Genomic DNA, 18746 nt, shown 5'->3' with positions numbered 1-18746 from the left:
GGCTTCCTTTTAATCTGGCCGTTAAATTGACATTGAGAAAGAGAATCACAGAACCATATGCTGAATCAGATTTCCATTTTTTCTCTCTTGGTCTAATTTCAGCTGAAAGTCATTAAAACATGTTATGAGTGGGCCATGGCCCCAGATTCAGAAAACATCAGGCACCAGTTGGTTTCTTGGTCCCTGAGGCCCCAGCTCTGATGCTGCCACCCACTGACTTTTCTGTCTGTCTTCTTCTGCCCGGCCTAAGGAAGCAGCAGACTTGGCAGGAGGGGAAGAAACATCGGAGTCTTGTAGGCAGTCAGATCTTACTCTGTTTTTGCAATCATTGCAAGCTGACCACCTCTAAGCTTTAGTTCCTCATTTGTAAAGTAAGTTTCGTGCAGTCATGACAACAATAATAATTTGTGCAACAAGTTGTTGAGGATCTACGAGGTGGCATCGTGTCAACTACCATTTACGGAGTATTGTATCCATTATCTGACCCAATCATCAGCAGACTCTAAGGAAATCATAATAGTGACGTTTATGATAAGTGATTGCAAGTGGCTAACCCTCACTGAACATGTCCTGTTTGCCAGGCACTGTGCTAAGAACTTTATGTAAATGTATTTAGTCTTAATAATAATACAATAAACACAATGTTCTTTCCTCCATTTCTAAATGGAGAAACTGAGTTTCAGAAAGATACAGTTGGGTTGCCTTTTGTGAGTAACACCGTTTCAAAGAGCTGTGTTTTTTCCAGTTTATTTATTTTGAGAGACAAAGCATGAACGGGGAGGGACAGAGAGAGGGAGAAAGGGAATCCCAAGAAAGCTCTGCACTGCCAGCACAGAGCCTGACGCAGGGCTCAAACCCACCAACCATGAGATCGTGACCTGAGCTGAAATCAAGAGTCAGATGGTCAGATGCTTAATCTACTGAGACATCCAGGTACCCCCAAAGCCTGTGCTTTCAACCATGGTGATATTCCATGCACATTTCTTATAATAAATACTGTTGTATTTCTTAGGATAATAATATATTTAATGAGAGTAGATCTTTTTCTTTATAATCTCACAGCTATGGGAAGAAAGTAATGGTGAGTGTACAGACTCACTTTCTCCAATCACTGTATGTAGTGGCTAGATACGCATTTCTAAAGTCTAACATCACTTTTTGTATAAGTGTTTCCCTCCAGCAGGACTGGAACAGGCTGGAACAAGCTTTAATTTATGGGTGGCCCAGAGGAGAAAAGACCTCAAGGATATTGAGGAAGAGGTGTTTGCCCCATTCATCACTGTTGACTTGTGTTATTACAATGATACCCAGAAGATGATATAAAACCTTACACCAGGCAGCCAGAAGAGGCAATCCATCCAGGGGTCAGTGGTGGGGTTCACAAAATCTGGAAAAGTCTACATTTAATGGTGTTCATTAAAACATTATTCATAACAACAGAAAGCTGAATACCACTTCAATGCCTAACTAATAGGGAAATGATGAAGTCAATTATGGTTCATTCATTGACTCAATAATGGGCCATTCTGCAACTATGCATTTATTTTATACATTTATTTTTTATTTTTTTAATGTTTATTTTTGAGAGAGAGAAAGAGAGCGTGAACAGGGGAGGGGCAGAGAGAAAGGGAGACAGAGAATCCGAAGCAGGCTCCAGGCCCCGAGATGTCAGCACAGAGCCCAACATGGGGCTGAAACCCATGAACCCCGAGATCATGACCTGAGCCAAAGTCAGATGCTTAACTGTCTGAGCCACCCAGGTGCCCCTGAATTCACATATGTATCGATCAGATCCACAGTGATCCATACTCACATTAAAGTTTGAGCTACATTGTTCTAAATGACAGGCTGTCTCATTTCTGGAAGAGCAGAGTTTGATAACTGCCAAATCAATGGTGTTAAATGAAAAATAATACGGTACCAGGAGAAGGTTGGTTAGAACATTGTCAAATGGAAGCAGGCAGAATTGAAGGCGTCAGCTTGGGGCCCCCCCGAGATTATTAGGGGGCTCACTCAGACCCGGATGGTCTGAGCCAGCTGTCTCTCATGTCTCTTTACCGCTACCCTTTCTTCAGCTTTGCCTTCCCACACACTTCTCTGGCTATACCTGGGTTTTCCTTTTATCTCTCCTTCCAAAAAGAAGTGCCCCTTGTCATGTGGCTGAGAGAAGTCTATTTTTTTTTTCAGTGCTCTGTACTTCTCATTAAAATATAGTAAGTTTCCATCTCCTCATGCATGATCCATAAGCTGTACTATCCAGTCTGTGGGCTTATTTCCAATGACAAATTCTGACATCATCACTGGATCTGTAAATCTGGCCTGGTTTTGGTTTGCAAATGTTCACGTAACAGAGACTGATCCATTATAAAGGGTTACTAATAAAATTACCAATAAAATTCTAGAGGATTAAAACCACCTAGCAATGGTATTGCCTGCCGGGTCCTGCCTTTATGGCCAGGGACCCACTTTGGGAGCATGTAGATGGCTCTCCCGGAAAACACATCAACTTTTGTAACAGGTTTGGTGTTTTGGTTTGGTTTTTTTTTTTCCATTGAAATAAAAAGGGCTACTAAAGGGGAAGACAAGTAGCTTAGAGTTTTGTCATTCAAAGAATCCTAACTTATTTGGCATATAACAGCTCATGGAGCACATCTGACTGTTTTTCCTCCTCTTCAGTGTCAGTTTTTGGAAGTAATTTTGGTAAGTATTTTGAAAGCATTTGAATTTTGTGTTTCTGTGAAACCTAAGATGTTAATGCTGCTCACTCTTTTCCTTTTAGAATGAGATCTTTTTTTCTAACATTTTACATCATGTCCTCAGTGAAGATCACGCCCTGGTGTCTAGAGCTGTGTCCTTGAAGGTAGAAAATTTCACAGAAACCAGTGAAATAAATGAGCTCTTTGACTTATTTACTTACAACAAGGTAAAATCAGTTACCTATTTTCTTTTGCTTTGCACTCTGGCATTAAGGTGCTTAAAATGGATTCTAAGAATAATAGACTAATAGGATACTAGAAAACTTTTGATTCAAATAACCGTAATTTTCTTCAGTGGATGAATTTCAGAAGAGGTGGATAAATCAATTCTCATCTAGCAAATTAATCAAGTCCATATTAGGTGCTCAGTACCATCCATCATTATAAAAACACTGAGACAACTTGCTACTTTTAAGGCGAACCCTTCTGTTTGGTGGAAGTTTATTCTTACCATGTAAATATCTCAGCTTAAAAGATGAAAGAATGAAATCTGGCCGTTTGTAGCAACATGCATGGAACTTGAGGGTGTTATGCTGAGTGAAATAAGTCAGGCAGAGAGAAGAGATACCATATGTTTGCATGTATAGGTGGATTAGGAGGAACTTAACGGAGGACCGTAGGGGAGAAGAAGGGGGAAAAATAGTTGGGGAGAGGGAAGGAGGCAAACCATGAGAGACTCTTAAATGCTGAGAACAAACTGAGGGCTGATGGGAGTGGAGGAGAGGGGAAGGGAGGTGATGGGCATGCGGGAGGGGACTTGTTGGGATGGCACTGGGTGTTATATGGAAACCAACCTGACAATAAACTATTTAAGAAAACAAAACATGTTATGTATCCTGAATTCTTTTTTTTTTTCATTTTTTAATGTTTAATTTTGAGAGAAAGAGGAGGGGAGAGAGAGAGGGAACGAGCAGGGGAGGGGCAGAGAGAGAGGGAGACATAGAATCTGAAACAGGATCCAGTCTCTGAGCTGTCAGCACGAGCCTGATGCGGGGCTTGAGCTCATGAATCGTGCGATCATGACCTGAGCCAAAGTTGGACGCTGAACTGACTGAGCCACCCAGGTGCCCCCTGACTTCTTTATATGTAGGCTATTTGCTCACTTTTTATCTAATAATTAGTGACAGTCTATGATTTTATCAGTGATTTTGGGATACCGTAAACGTTCAACTGAAGTCCACAAAGCAATTGGAAGAAAAGCCCAGAATATTGCTCATCAAAATGGAATGTGTTGGTATTTATATATCGGATTTGTTCAAATGATGGACTCTTTCTTCTGTCTTAGGGAGCATCTTTGGTCCGAATGCTTTCTAGCTTCCTGAATGAGAATTTATTTATCAGTGCACTAAAGGTGAGTTTGCACAATTATTGTTACCTGGCAGGCAGTAGACATAAATTGTTTTGGCATGTTATTTATTTTAACCTTAGCTTTTTCCATTCTTCTGTTGTTTTTTTTTTTTACAGTCATACTTGAAGACATTTTCTTACTCAAATGCTGAGCAAGATGATCTATGGAGGCATTTTCAAATGGTAATTGTCTTACTTCCTGACATCTGTGTTGAATGAATGAATGAACGAATGAACGAACTAAGGATTCATTCACATATAGAGTTGAACAGCGTTCTGAATTTGGTCCAGCATATCACCCACTGGGAATTACTGCATAGATGAAAAATAGAATAGCCAGGGAGTTTCTTTTAGGAGATCGCTCCCCCAGAAGATTTTGATGGTAAATATCTTCTCTTGTGATGATTTTTTAAAACAGGTTGTCGACAGCCAGAGTAAAATTCTTTTGCCAGCACCAGTAAAAAGCATAATGGACCGTTGGACACACCAGAGTGGTTTTCCAGTCATCACCTTGAACGTATCCACTGGTGCCATGAAACAGGAGCCATTTTATCTTGGAAAGGTTAAAAATCAGACTCTCCTGACCCACAAGTAGGTTACATTTGCTCCTCTGTCTTCACCTTCCTTGGGAGGTAGAGGTCTGACCAAATGGAAAACAGCCTGAGGCTGAGGAAGCATATAATTCCAGCTGGGTACGCCTTCTTCTGCAGAGGGGCTCTGAGATGGCACCTTCCTGGTCCACACTGAGTGTTGTTTCTGGGGTGCTGGCATGAGGCAGAGCCAGTGATGTGTTGAGCAAGGCCAGAGATCTTTATTGAAGGGTTCAAGGCAGTGCCCCTCCCCTGGCAATTAGGATGACGCCAGCAACCAGTGCTTTGGCGGTTATGTATTTTCTTTGCCCTTCAGACAGAAGGCATGCATTTACTCAGGATTCTGGGTGAGAGACAAGAAGGTAGGACCGTGCACGGCCTCATGTTAATCGGTAGAAAAGAGGATCCTGAAGCACAGCTGTTTTCTTTTCCCTAGAAACAGAACTGTACGATCATGGCTTCCTTGAGAAATCATTCTGCGCGTGTCCACACGTGCATACGTGTGTATTTATAGCTGTGCCTATAATGTTAGAATTAGGGCCTTTAGATTCCCTGACATCTGGGTTTAAATGTCAACTTCACTGAAATTCAAGCCTTGCGTAGGTCTCATTTCAAAAATCTCTGAGTTTCAGTCCTTAACTATAAAGTAAACGTGACCACATGTATCTCAGAGGACTGTCATTAAAACGAAGTGAAAAAATGAGTATAAGGCAGCTTAGCACTGATCTCTTCTCCTATCCTTGCCTTCCCTTTCTTAACTTGTTAGAGAATGTTCCAAATGTGTTTGATAAGGTTCTGATATTCACATCTCACTGTGGTACGTTATCAGCACACACGAAGGAGTCATTTTCCAATAGCATCACCAAAGAATGGAGCTCACCCTGTTCTTCCTCTAAAACCCCAGGAGAAAGGAACAGAACTGAAGTTCCCTTGTCACTCTGCGAATCTGTGACTTGCTTTTTTTTTCTTTTAAGTTTTAATTTTAATTCCACTTAGTTAACATCCGGTCTTACATTAGTTTGAAGCCTGCAATACAGTTATTTCAACACTTCCATCCATCACCCTGTGCTCATCACGACTCCGTGACTTTTGAGAAGATGTGCGCCTTAGTGATTCAACACACACCCTCATTCAGAGTCTTCTGAGAAACCAGACTTGTGAGCGTTTGAGCAAGATTGCAAGTCTTGCCCAAACTCCAAGGAGTGTGACTCTTCAGATGACTAATGTCCTCCTTGTGATCGTCAGCTCCTTTCAGGTCACGTCTACCAACATGGGAAGAATGTTGGCTTTCAGTAAATATGAATAATCTGGCTGGTCTGTGCTGAACAATTTTCAGATGGGGAGAAAGCTTGAGGCAGAAAAGCATTTTGAAATGTTTGTCAAGCTTTTTCTTCTTAAATTACTCTTTGCCTCTCTTGGCACAGATGGATTTGGGTCTGTCTGCAGCATTTGAACAACCCCCAAGTGAGGCAAAGTGGCTGTAATTTAATATAAACAGGCCTTGAGAGTTTCAGATACAAAAAAAAAGTTTCAGATACAAGATAGTCTTAGTAGCTACCTTAAGTTATAAGAAAAAGTAAAGAAGAAAGAATAAAAGAAAAGACGAATGGACAAAGAAAAACTGGCTTATAGAAACAACATTGAATGGGGGCGCCTGGGTAGCTTAGTCGGTTAAACGTCAGACTTCAGCTTCTGTCATGATCTCAAGGTTCGTGGGTTCGAGCCTGGCATTGGGCTCTGTGCTGACAGCTCAGAGTCTGGAGCCTGCTTTCGATTCTGTATCTCCTTCTCTCTCTCTGCCCATCCCCTGCTCAGCTCTCTTTCTCTCAAAAATAAACAAACATTAAAAAAATTTTAAATAAATAAAAATAAAAACAACAATGAAAAATCCTAAGAGCAAACCCTTGCATATCTGAGAAAATTACCAAAGAATTCAGGTTCTGTCTGTTATTTTTCTCATCTCCCTTACTGTTGGCTCAGAATTTATGTCTTATGTATGAAAATAAACTGAATTTTTGTTTTTTGTTTTTCCTAATAAGTGACACATGGATTGTACCTATTCTTTGGATAAAAAATGGAATCACTCAGTCTCTAGTTTGGCTAGATAAAAGCAGCAGTAAGTAACAAATTTTTAAAATATTTTCACATACATGCATGAATATATATTACACACACACACATATATCAAGGTAGAGAATAAAATGTTGAGGCGTACAGCTTTTGAAAAGCTGTCTTGCTTAAAACTAAAATATTATATCATTCCGGTTGAACATAGAACCATAAAGAAAAGTTTCAAATCAAAAGCCATTACTTATGAAAAACATATATGGTAAGATCAGTATATATTTTAGACTTCCTTTCATTTTTTATTGTTGGGTTTATTGGGTTTACTGTTTAAAATTAAGAGGATATAGTATAAACATGTACTGGAATATTTTTAGACGTAGCATTTCATGGTTTTCCCATATTCCTTTGTAGAAACATTTCCTGAAATGCAAATTTCAGATTCTGATCATGACTGGGTGATTCTCAATTTGAATATGACTGGCTATTACAGAGTTAACTATGATAAATTAGGTTGGAAAAAGTTAAAGCAACAGCTGGAAAAAGATCCTAAGGTAACGTTATATTTTTATGCCTGTTATTAAGTAACATTAATATTGCACTCTGGAGTTTTTTTTTTTAAGGTTACCTATTTTAAGAGACAGAAAGAGAACGGAGGAAGGGCAGAGAGAGGGGGAGAGGGAGAGAATCCCAAGCAAGCACTGCACTGATAGTACGGAGCCTGACGCAGGGCTCAAGCTCACAAAACATGAGATCATGACCTGAGCTGAAATCAAGAGTCAGATGTTTAACCAGCTGAGGCCTCTAGGTGCCCCTAGAGCCTTGTAGAGCTAAGCTTTCATAAACCCATGTGGTGGGAAGAGACTCTACCCTCACTGCCACCTTTCACACCATGCCACACAGGACTTTTTCCCTTCATTCCTAGAGAGGGGAGATTTTGGTTGAATGTATTGTTTTTGAATATTAATAGCATTTTTCTACAACAATTTTACATTCCTAGGTGAAAATCAGAGTACATTTTCCTATTAATCATTAGTTTTGTGATCTTAGACAAGCTACTTAAATGCTCCATTTCCATCTCGTTGCTTAAAATAAGAATAACAGGGGCACCTGGCTGGCTCCATTGGTAGAGCATGTAACTCTTGATCTCGGGGTTGTGGGTTTGAGCCCTACATTGGGTGTAGAGATTACTTAAAAAATATTGAAAATAACAAGATAGGAATAATATATCTTTGTTATTTATCACAAGAGTTAGAGATAACATAGGTAAACATATGCTTAAAACCTGTAAGCCCTTACTGGGTACTCGATATATGCTAGAAAGTGTTAATTCTTAAAACATTATATTCCTGGGGTCCCTGGGTGGCTCAGTCGGTTAGGCATCTGACCCTTGATTTCGACTCAGGTCATGATCTTGCAGTCGTGGGATCGAGCCCCATATCCAGTTCTGCACTGAGCATGGAGCCTGCTTCAGATTCTGTCTCTCTCCCTCCCTCTCTGCTCCTCCCCTGCTCATTCCCCCTGACTCAGAAAAAAGTCTTTTTCATTCTTATTCTATATTCTTATTCTACATTCTACATTCTTATTGATTTCTATGGGCCCTGTAGGCCATGCAAGCAAGATCATGCCAGTCTAGCAACGATTTCTTGAAACCATTGTAGGCTTACTTATTGAAGCACTGAGTCAGTTATTTTTACTCTGTAATTGGGGAGCAAATGAAACAGCATGTCTGCCATTAATATTAATTTAGAAAACCCAAGTGTTATTACTGCCAGAAAAGAAATGAGAGTACTACCAGGGGAAGATTGAAGTCTAGCATGCTGAGAAGTTCAAAGAGATGTTGTAAAGACTGATTTTCTAGGACCACACTTGTGACAACATGCGAGGTGTAGAAGGAATTCCATAGAGTCCTGTGGCCAGGCAATGCCAGGGGGCTCAGACAGAAGCCTAAGCAGTCAGGTTGGCAATTGACCCCCGCCTTTCTTTCATCCAAAGGGCTCTGTTGGTGGATTGTGTCAATTTAGTAAGATCTTGAGAAGACAGGACCCTGCTTACCAGATACTGTACTAGACAGATAATTACCACATGGTGCTAAATAATATTTACGTAAGGCTTCCTAGGCCAAAACGTCTCCTGACAACAATTTGGACATTAGAATACAATTTAACGTGTGCTTTCTGTTTCGAGCAGCCTTTTAGACATGGCTTCCTGTTTCATTTTCTAACATGCCATTTTTCGGGGAGTATTTTGGCAAAACGCTCTGCCAGCTGAAAGCCTTATGATTGATATCCAGAGGGACCATTTATCAAAACCAGATGTATAATAAATAAATCAAGGGGACTATCCTTAATAATTATCTTTCTCAGCACATGAGCCAATTCATGTGAAAGTGCTTTGGGAGCAGCGTGGATTCTGAAATGGTGTGATTATTGTGGATATTATTCTGGAAATTATTTTAGTACTAGAAACATATTCCCCATGTTCTCATCTCTTCCTGTACATATTTGTATCTCGTTTGCAGGCCATCCCTGTTATTCACAGACTGCAGCTGATCGATGATGCCTTTTCCTTGTCGAAGTGAGTACATTCCCTTCAGTTATGTGTATGTTTATGTGTTTTTAACATTTATTTACTGTTGAGAGACAGAGCATGAGCCGGGGAGGGGCAGAGAGAGAAGGAGACACAGAATCTGAAGCAGGCTCCAGGCTCTGAGCTGTCAGCACAGAGCCCGACGTGGGGCTTGAACTCCTGAACCACGAGATTATGACGTGAGCTGAAGTCGGATGCTTGACCGACTGAGCCACCCAGGCACCCCTCTTCACTCATGGTTTTAAAGCATACCTGGAGAGCTTTATAAAAAAATAATAACAATCAGATCTCTATGAAATGAAACTGATTCTTCAGTGTATACAAGGCCCAACTTATTAGGATTAGGATCAAATTCCTTGGATACAGTGGAATTTTATTATAACATAAAAGTTGCTGGGATATGCAACAGCGTGCATGTACTTTGAGTGCGTTATGCTAAATGAAATATGCCAGTCACAAAAAGGCAAATACTATGTGCTTCCTCTTATAGGAGTCACTCAGAGTAGTAAGGATCATAAAGACAAAAAGAGGGAGGGTATTTCCCCGGGGACCACAGGGAGGGAGAATAAGGAGTTGGTGTTTAATGAGAAGAGAGTTTCAGTTCTACAAGATGAAAGTGTAATTAGACATTAAAAAAAATTATTTTTAGTGTTTATTTTTGAGAGAGAGAGAGAAAAAGAGAGAGAGAGAGAACAAGCAGGGCAAGGACAGAGAGAGAGGGAGACAAAGAATCCGAAGCAGGCTCCAGGCTCTGAGCCATCAGCACAGAGCCTGATGCAGGGCTTGAACTCAGAAACTGTGAGATCATGACCTGAGCCAGAGTCAGACAATTAACCGACTGAGCTGCCCAGGCGCCCCTAATTCAATATAAAGGAGAAATTTTAAAAGGATGCAGTAGAGAAGACATCAATTAAAAAAGGTCATAGAATTTAACTATTTACATAACTATTTATACAATTATCACATAAAGTGTAAGAATCATTATTTTAAAAATTTCCAGCAAGAGTAAGAACTCAGGTAAAAGTACAAGTGATTCAGGCTTAGTATTTATAAAGGGCCATTAACTGTTAAAATGGGTAAATGTAGGAAGATTGTAGATGCATTGGTATTTTTCTGTGATACTGTAAGTTAAGGAAATAGTGACATGTCCCCCTCCCCCCCAAAAAAAGAATTGCTAGAAATAGACAATCAATTGAGATTTTGAAGTGATTTTTTTTACCCTAGGCTGATGGCCATAGCTATAGTTTTAACGAGGTATGCCCTATATTTTAGTATACTACAGAATTAGATTCAATTTCTATCACATTTATTCAGTATAAGCCATGCTAAGTATTTAACTAGGTAAATTAATATGTGCTCAGATAATAAATTTTAAGACAATAAAATTAAGAGGTTTACATAATAAATTATCCAGTGTGTTCTCTCTCTCTTTTGCCTGTCCTATTTCTTGAATGGATGTCTGTTTATTTACCCTTCATTCCTTTACTACCTTTTCCTCTGTGACCTGCGACACATGCCCTTGCCCGCTGTCCCCGCTGACACCCCTCTCTAAGACGGAGACTTCTCTTTTAGCCTCCCAAGACTGGAATATGCAAACTCGGTTCTCTTCCTGTGTCTGACATTTCTTCCTGCTGCCCTGAGCATCCTTAAGACCAATCATGGTTATTAGGCACCTGGGTGGCTCAGCTGGTTAAGTATCCAACTCTTGATTTCAGCTCAGCTCATGACATTGAGGTTCGTGAGTTTGAGCCCCGCATCAGGCTCTGTGCTGACAGCATGAAGCCTGCTTAGGATTCTCTCTCTCCTTCTCTCTCTGATCCTCACCCTCCACCCCCAATAAATAAACTTAAAAAATATATAAAAAGACCAATCATGCTTATTTTCTCTCGCTTTTCTCTTATGGTTTCCGTCATCATTTTACTATGTGTACATACAACACCCAGCAGATACAAGATAATCAGGAAAGCTTCACAAAAGGATCATGATTTCTACATCTGCATCTCCACCTGTCCCCTCCCGTCTTCGGTTTATCCTGTGGCCATTTACATTCAGGATTTCGCCCACTGTACTTCATTTCTGTCTCTCAATTTCTCCCGCCATCAATTTCTCTCTGTCTGTCAAAGTACCACTGTACTTCCCATAGCCCAGACGGGAAGCATCAGAGGTATTCAGGACTCCTCGCTCTGTCTCCATCTGCCATCTAGCCAACCTGTCTCACCTGTTTGTTCCTGAGGATGTCTTTTGGATTCTCACCTGACTTAACCAGTCCCTGCTTCTATGCTAAGCCAAGTGCTCACCATTTTTTACTTAGCCATTTGCATGAGCCTCAGCCTTCATTCAGTTCCTTTTAATACCATTCTGTCTCCTTCCACACTGTGCAATAGAGTTTGTCGGCATCAGCTTCTTGACGTTACCCCAGTTGTTTAAACACCTTCCCGCCACATGTAAATTCTTTGTCTTGACATTCAAGGCTCTCTGCAGCTTCAGTCTGCACAGGGCAGGGGCAATCCTGCCCCTCTCGACTCCGCCCAGAAGAAATCCTGTGTCTCAATTGCGTGGTCTGCTCATTACACCAATCCCTGCTTGATCTTATTTGTCATAAGCAGCCTTCCTCTTTCTCTCTATCCATTTCCATCCTACCCTTCCTTCATCGCCTGTCTCAAGTTCTTCCTCCAGGAAGCCTTCCCTGACTTTTCCACCACATGCCTGTGTTTTCTTCCTCTGCTACTTGATTCTGGGACTCATTAACAGCTTCTTTTGCAAAAGTCTCAGCTAGCTCTTCACTGGAATAATAAGTTCCCCACTGGTAGACAACAGTTGTGTCCTACATACCAGTGTGTGTTACCACAAATGGCGGCAGAGCATTAGAGAATGACTTCTAATTAATATTTGGTGAATGAAAATTAGACTCTCGTAAGAACACATACTAAATGCACCAGTATCCTTTTGCCCAATGAGCTGTCCAACACTTGGCCTGGATTTTCCCATAGCCTCCTAAAATTTGGGCACTGGAATGTACCAAGTTGCAGTAGAGGGCGTGTCAGCATGGCTTGGCTCCCATTTATCAATGAGATGGACCCTTTACCCTCTCCTCGCTTCTTCCTTCCACATACCTTGTTGAAGTCAGGCATCGAAGCATGGAACAAATACAGAGAGTGTGCACATCATTTAGCAAGTGGAGGTTTTTTGAGTGTGTATTTTTTTGAACCAAACAGAAACAATTATATTGAGATTGAAACGGCACTTGATTTAACCAAGTACCTTGCTGAAGAAGATGAAATCATAGTATGGTATGCAGTCTTGGTGAACCTGGTAACCAAGGATCTTGTTTTTGATGTGAACAACTATGATATGTACCCATTATTAAAGGTAATTTCCTTCTTTGTTATGGGGTTTTAAAAAAATCCTCTCTTCCTCTTTCCATATCGAGACAACATCTGTGAAACACATCTTTCCTGAAGTAATCGTCTATTCATTCCATATATACATTCATTTTCTTAGGGACAGCTGGTTCTTTTTTTTTTTAATGTTTAATTTATTTCAGAGAGAGAGAGAGAGAGAGAGAGAGCAAGCATGGGCAGAGGAGGGTCAGAGAGAAAGGGAGACACAGAATCCAAAACAGGCTCCAGGCTCTGAGCTAGCTGTTAGCACAGAGCCTGATGCAGGGCTTGAACTCACAAACCATGAGATCATGACCTGAACTAAAGCTAGACACTCAACTGACTGAGCCACCCAGGTGCCCCAGGGACAGCTGGTTATTCTTAAAAGAAAACACTTTAGTCATAGACCTGATATAGAAGTTGAGAATGAGAGAAATTTAGAAAGGTCTTTAATTCTTGGTGAAGTAACAGGTGCCCTAAGAACCCAGGAGTGGATGGAAATGGTATGCCTTTTCTCGTACAGCAACTATTTTCCCAAGAGATTGTTAGCCAAACAGAAAGACTTTTAAAAGATATTTATTTATTTTTGAGAGAGATGGGGGGGGCAGGTGCAGAGGGAGAGGGGGACAGAGGATCTGAAACAGGCTCCCCACTGACAGTAGAGAGCCCAATGCAAGGCTCAAACTCGGGAAGCGAACTCACAAACCATGAGGTCATGGCCTGAGCCAAAGTCAGACACTTTACTGAATGAGCCACCCAGGCGCCTCTGAACAGAAGAAATTAAAAAAACAAACAAACCCATACTCATAATTGAAATACTCCAATTTACAGAACTAGCACTTCACCAGAGAAGTATGTTTCAGAAAAAAGTGCCGGTTTTGAAGCTGATTTTGATGTTGGCAAGTGAGAGAGGGAAATTTGAATTAATGAGGCAATGACACATCATCATAACTGAAACAGTATAAAAGGAGGGAAGTTCTATGTTTAGATCTTAAACAGTGACCAGAAGAAAGACGGGCCAGGGGAAACCAAAGCAACAGTTGAGGAGCAACCCTTGGGGGAGGTAGAGACCAGACACAAACAAGAAAGTGTGCCATGTAATAATGCCAAGTGAGCTTCTGTGGGAGGCTGAGGGCGAGATCACAAATACCTCAGGGGCCTAGACTTTCCTTCCTGTGCTGTCCAGAGTGCTGGTGGAAGCATCCTTGAGTGTGGGGATGGTGACCGAGGAAAAAAGTCACTTAACTCTTCATGTGATCAAGGTGGCTTGTTGATGACATTGGATGCCCAGTTCTGGGTAAAGAATTAAAAACTAGTATTTGATTTTTAAAAATTTCAGTGAATAACATCTACATCTACTTTGCTTTTAGGGATATACTATAAATGGATAGCTTTAAAAAATGTTTATTTTTTGAGAGAGAGTGAGACAGAGCATGAGCCAAGGAGGGGCAGAGAGGGAGGGAGACAGAATCCGAAGCAGGCTCCAGGCTCTGAGCTGTCAGCACAGAGCCCGATGTGGGGCTCAAACTCATGAACTGCGAGATTATGACCTGAGCCGAAGTCGGATGCTTAACCTACTGAGCCACCCAGGTGCCCCTAAGTAGATAACTTTTATAATCCTATTATTTACCTGCTGATAGCTCAGTTGAAGAAACTCTGCTTTAGACTCAGAACTTAAAATGGTCCAAAGCATAAATCACTTCTCTTTATTTTCTTGAAGGTGTAGATCCTAAGCATGGAGATGTTAAGGTAGAAAGTTTAATGGCTTTATATTTTTACGTTCCTTTCTCTACGTTTCAGGTGATATTAAGTGGTAATAATAGCTAATACTATTGAGTTCCTACATGCTAGGCAATGCATTCACACACAGAACATTGTTTTGTCGTCCCCAAACTGTAATATTGGTATTCTTGTCAGTTCCGTTTTACCAGTGAGGAAACTGATGTAGAGAGGTTACAAAATAAACCAGTTTTACATTTGTAACAAATAAAGCTATGTCTGAAAACGTAGCTGTCACTTCTCTACTAATGTCTTTTCAGACAGAGAAATATGATGTGAATTCAGTGTTGCGAGCCAAAATTAACAGTGGGTTTTTCCTTATTGTTTGTAGAAATATCTATTAAAGAGACTTATCTCAGTATGGAATATGTATTCAACTGTAATTCGTGAAAATGTGACAGCACTACAAGATGACTATTTAGCCCTGTAAGTATTTGGGGAGCAGTCACAATTCAATAACACGATTCGTATGAATAGATAGGCTCCCAGATTCATATTAATAAGATCTGGACACCTTTCACTGAGAGATCGTGTATGCTTTTTGAGAACAGTAGCTTGGGGATTGGTGAGCTACCTGTACCTATACCCTATAATTATTTCCCATAGTTGGGGATCTTAATTTAGCTGCAGAGCACATGCATGTAGAAACAGAAATTTATAGCTTTGGACTCTCAAATCTTAGGCTATGAGGTGAGATCATGAGTAAGTGTGTCCTTCTATTGACAAAGGGTTGTGCTGAGCAAAGCCAGCCCGTACCAGTGAATTGAAGGGCATGGGGAGGCCACTAGAGAAAAAAGTCCTTCCTGCATGTTATTGGTGACAGAAAGTCTCCCACTCATTATACAAATACGATGAGAGAAGTTGCCTGAAATATTTGAGCCATTTGCTTGTAAGCGTGAGTAAGTTGCACATGATTTTCCTATCATTGGTTTGGTGAGGAGAGTAAGCGTGTTATCGTGATGGTCTGAGAAGGAGGGTGAAAGACAAAACAGGACTGTGGTACCCCTGGCCCCCCTGTGACCCGAGGGTTGTAGTGGAGTTAAGGGCGCTTCTAGATTTAGGGAGGGAATTTGTTATCTACCATGGCTCAGGAATTATGGTTACAGTTCTGGTCCACGTCAAACTGAAATCAATGAGACCAAGCAAGAAATGCAGAATACACAAAATGTGATGATTCTCTCTCAAGAGTATCCTTCTAAGAGGGGAGACATTTCAGTGCTAGGGCGTGTGACTGGAAGGACATGGGTTTGACCAGACACATAAGGGAAAGATGGCGAGGACTAGCTGGGATAGCAAGTGGGCAGGCCAGCTGCGCGAATGAACAGGAAGGCAAAAGTGTGTTCACACAGGCAGCACAGATGTTAAACAGCCATATCCTTGGCTCACCTAAACTGGACAAAAGTGACCTGCGTTTTGGAGCATCCCAAGGCCAGTTCTCTTCAGACTAACTGTGGGGAGTTGTTGTACTTCTAGAGAATTCCATCTTTTGGCAGCCAACTTGGGATGGGTAGGGAGAGGATGTGAGTGTGTAAATGAATGCTTAGAACCCTCTCTCTGAGGTCCTCCTCCCTTGGACATTCTTCTCCTTATCAGAAAGTCATGCCAGGCTCGGTTGAAACCAGAGGATGGAGCAACCAAATGTGGCCCTTGCATTTTCTGGAAACTTGTGGCCACTTAGGGTTCCTTTACCTCTGACTCCAAGTCAGAGAGTAGGGAGTATAGCAAGATGTACCTCAAAGGCATCGCTTATCTGGATTTATGATTACCCCTCATTGTATTCTTTTGAACTTATAAACCGTAATGTGTAGCCCTGCTCAGCTATCAAAACAATAAAAATCTCTGGCCTTTTTCTGGACATGAGCATAATAACCAAGAGAGTAGAGGAAGAAACAGAAATTCAAGCTAGGGAAAGCATATTGTCCAAAGGGAGAAAGAAACCATTCCTTCTCTATCCTGTGTATGGAGAAAAAACTTTATTTTTAAGGTATTAGATCACATATTCCAAAGCCGCCTTCTTTTTCTGTCCATAAAGCAAATTATTGTAAAAGCGAGGAAAAATGAATTGATAACAGCTGTGGAGTGTGTATTCACGAGTATGTTTGCGGGAGATGAGGGATGGCAGTAATTTATTTCCAACTTTCAAAAAATACCAATCTTAGGAGTTTATTTGGTGCCTGAGAGCCTCTCAGCAAATATTTATCCGAGCCTTAAATAAGTTTGCCATCCACAAAAGCTATTTTTTTTTTAACAAACTTGATGTTATTGGAAGGATAATTTAAAATACCCATCCTTTTATGAAACCCAGGTACTTGGAGGCAGGAAAAAAACCGAATGTAGTAAACGAAGCAAAATAAAATATTTTTCTTTGTGCTTTCCTTTAAGAGTGGCTCTGGAAAAACTTTTTGAAACTGCATGTTGGTTGGGCCTCGAAGACTGTCTTCAGCTGTCAAGAGAACTCTTCAAAAACTGGACGAACCATCCAGAGAATGAGTAATTTGGAGTCTTATTTCGGTGGTTCTTTGATGGTATATTATTGTGATGTATATGTAAGGATGTCCACGCAGCTCATTCTCTATGAATTGGCATTTCCACTGAGAGCTGAGACCAAGACTCTGTCTTTCTGGTTTTACTGCATTCCCTCTAATGCATCCCCGTCGGTGGACACTTGGGGAATGTGACCATAAGACATGAAACCAGGGGCACCTGGCTGGTTCAGTTGGTAGAGCATCTGACTCTTCACTTCAAGGTTGTGAGTTCAAGCCCCACATTGGGTGTGGCAATTACTTAAAAAAAAAAGATATGAGCCTAAGCTGAATTATCAGCATACATATTTCCTTCTTTCTTAAACCTCCTTAGTTTCTTAACTGATCTGATGATTTCTTCCCATGATATAAATGCTAATGATGGTTTCTAGATCCCTACTTTTGATCTTTGTATCTGAGATCTCCTTGTTTTTTTCTAGATACATCCTTCTAAATAAATAACAACTTAGATTACACATATGAGTGAAATCATATAATATTTGACTTATTTTGCTTACCATAATACACTTTAGCTCCATCAACATTGTTGCAAAGGGCTAGATTTTATTCTTTCTGATTGCTCAGGAATATTCCATTGTACGTATGTATGTATATACCACAACTTCTTTATCAATTCATCAGTCGATGGACACTGGGTTCTCTCCGTAATCTGGCTATTGTTGATAACACTGCTATAAACATTAGGGTGCATGTGCCCCTTCACATCAGCATTTTTGTATCCTTTGGATAAACTGGCTATTGTTGATTAAGGAACAAAACAGATGAACATAGAAGAAGAGAAGGACAAATAAAATAAGAAAAACAGAAATAAGAAAATAAGAGATTCTTTTTTAAATGTTTGTTCATTTTTAAGAGAGCAAGTAAATGGGGGAGGGGCAGAGAGAGAGAGAAGACAGAGGATCTGAAGCGGGCTCCATGATCACAGCAGTGAGCCCGATGTGGGGTTCAAACTTACGAACCATGAGAGCGTGACCTAAGCTGAAGTCAGACACTCAACCCACTGAGCCACCCAGGAACTCCTAAGAGACTTTAACTACAGAGAAAAAACTGAGGGTTGCTGGTGGGGAGGTGGGTGGGGGGTGGGGTAGATGGGTGATGTGCATTAAGGAGGCCACTTGTTGGGATGAGCACTGGGTGTTGTATGGAAGGGATGAATCACTGATTTCTACTCCCGAAACCAATACTATACTACATGTTAACTACCTTGAATTTAAATTAACACACACACACACACACACACACGCGTATATATATTTAACAACCTAAATAAATGTATAAATTAACTACTATCATATCATATCATTCCACCTTCTGCCTTACAGAATACCTTATCCAATTAAAAGTGTAGTTTTATGTTATGGCATTGCTTTTGGAAGTGATGAAGAATGGGACTTTTTGTTAAATATGTATGCTAATAAAACAAAGGAGGAAGAAAGGATTCAACTCGCTTATGCAATGAGCTGCAGTAAAGACCCATGGATACTTCACAGGTAACCTGGCTAACTTATCTTTAAAGTTCCCAGAAGAGAGGGTGCCTGGGTGGGTCAGTCAGTTAAGCATCTGACTTTGGCTCAGGTCATGATCTCATGGTTCATGAGTTTGAGGCCCACATCGGGCTCTCTGTTGTCAGCACGGAGCCTGCTTTGGATCCCCTGTCATCTTCTCTCTGTCCCTCCCTGGCTCTCTCTCTGTCTCAAA

At 40.8% G+C, this 18746-nt stretch overlaps 1 protein-coding gene across 3 annotated transcripts in view; it reads left to right on the top strand.

Annotated features, from left to right (window-relative positions):
• The window catches only part of LVRN (laeverin), a 74228-nt gene that overhangs the window by 40972 nt on the left and 14510 nt on the right, over positions 1-18746 (top strand). For 2 of the 3 annotated variants that reach the window (XM_077746298.1, XM_077746299.1), the window contains exons 7-17: positions 2780-2923; positions 4042-4107; positions 4221-4286; positions 4522-4694; positions 6733-6809; positions 7172-7311; positions 9279-9334; positions 12562-12715; positions 14837-14931; positions 16888-16995; positions 18371-18538. In XM_077746298.1, coding sequence (XP_077602424.1) covers positions 2780-2923; positions 4042-4107; positions 4221-4286; positions 4522-4694; positions 6733-6809; positions 7172-7311; positions 9279-9334; positions 12562-12715; positions 14837-14931; positions 16888-16995; positions 18371-18538 — 1247 coding nt within the window. The remainder of the gene's footprint in view (positions 1-2779; positions 2924-4041; positions 4108-4220; positions 4287-4521; positions 4695-6732; positions 6810-7171; positions 7312-9278; positions 9335-12561; positions 12716-14836; positions 14932-16887; positions 16996-18370; positions 18539-18746) is intronic. The other variant, XM_077746300.1, reaches the window with a different exon arrangement.

Source organism: Crocuta crocuta, unplaced genomic scaffold (genome assembly GCF_008692635.1).
Source record: "Crocuta crocuta isolate KB4526 unplaced genomic scaffold, BGI_CrCroc_1.0 scaffold218, whole genome shotgun sequence".
Taxonomy (NCBI): domain Eukaryota; kingdom Metazoa; phylum Chordata; class Mammalia; order Carnivora; family Hyaenidae; genus Crocuta; species Crocuta crocuta.
Note: the sequence above shows the minus strand (reverse complement) of the source record. Positions and strands in the feature narration are given on the sequence as shown.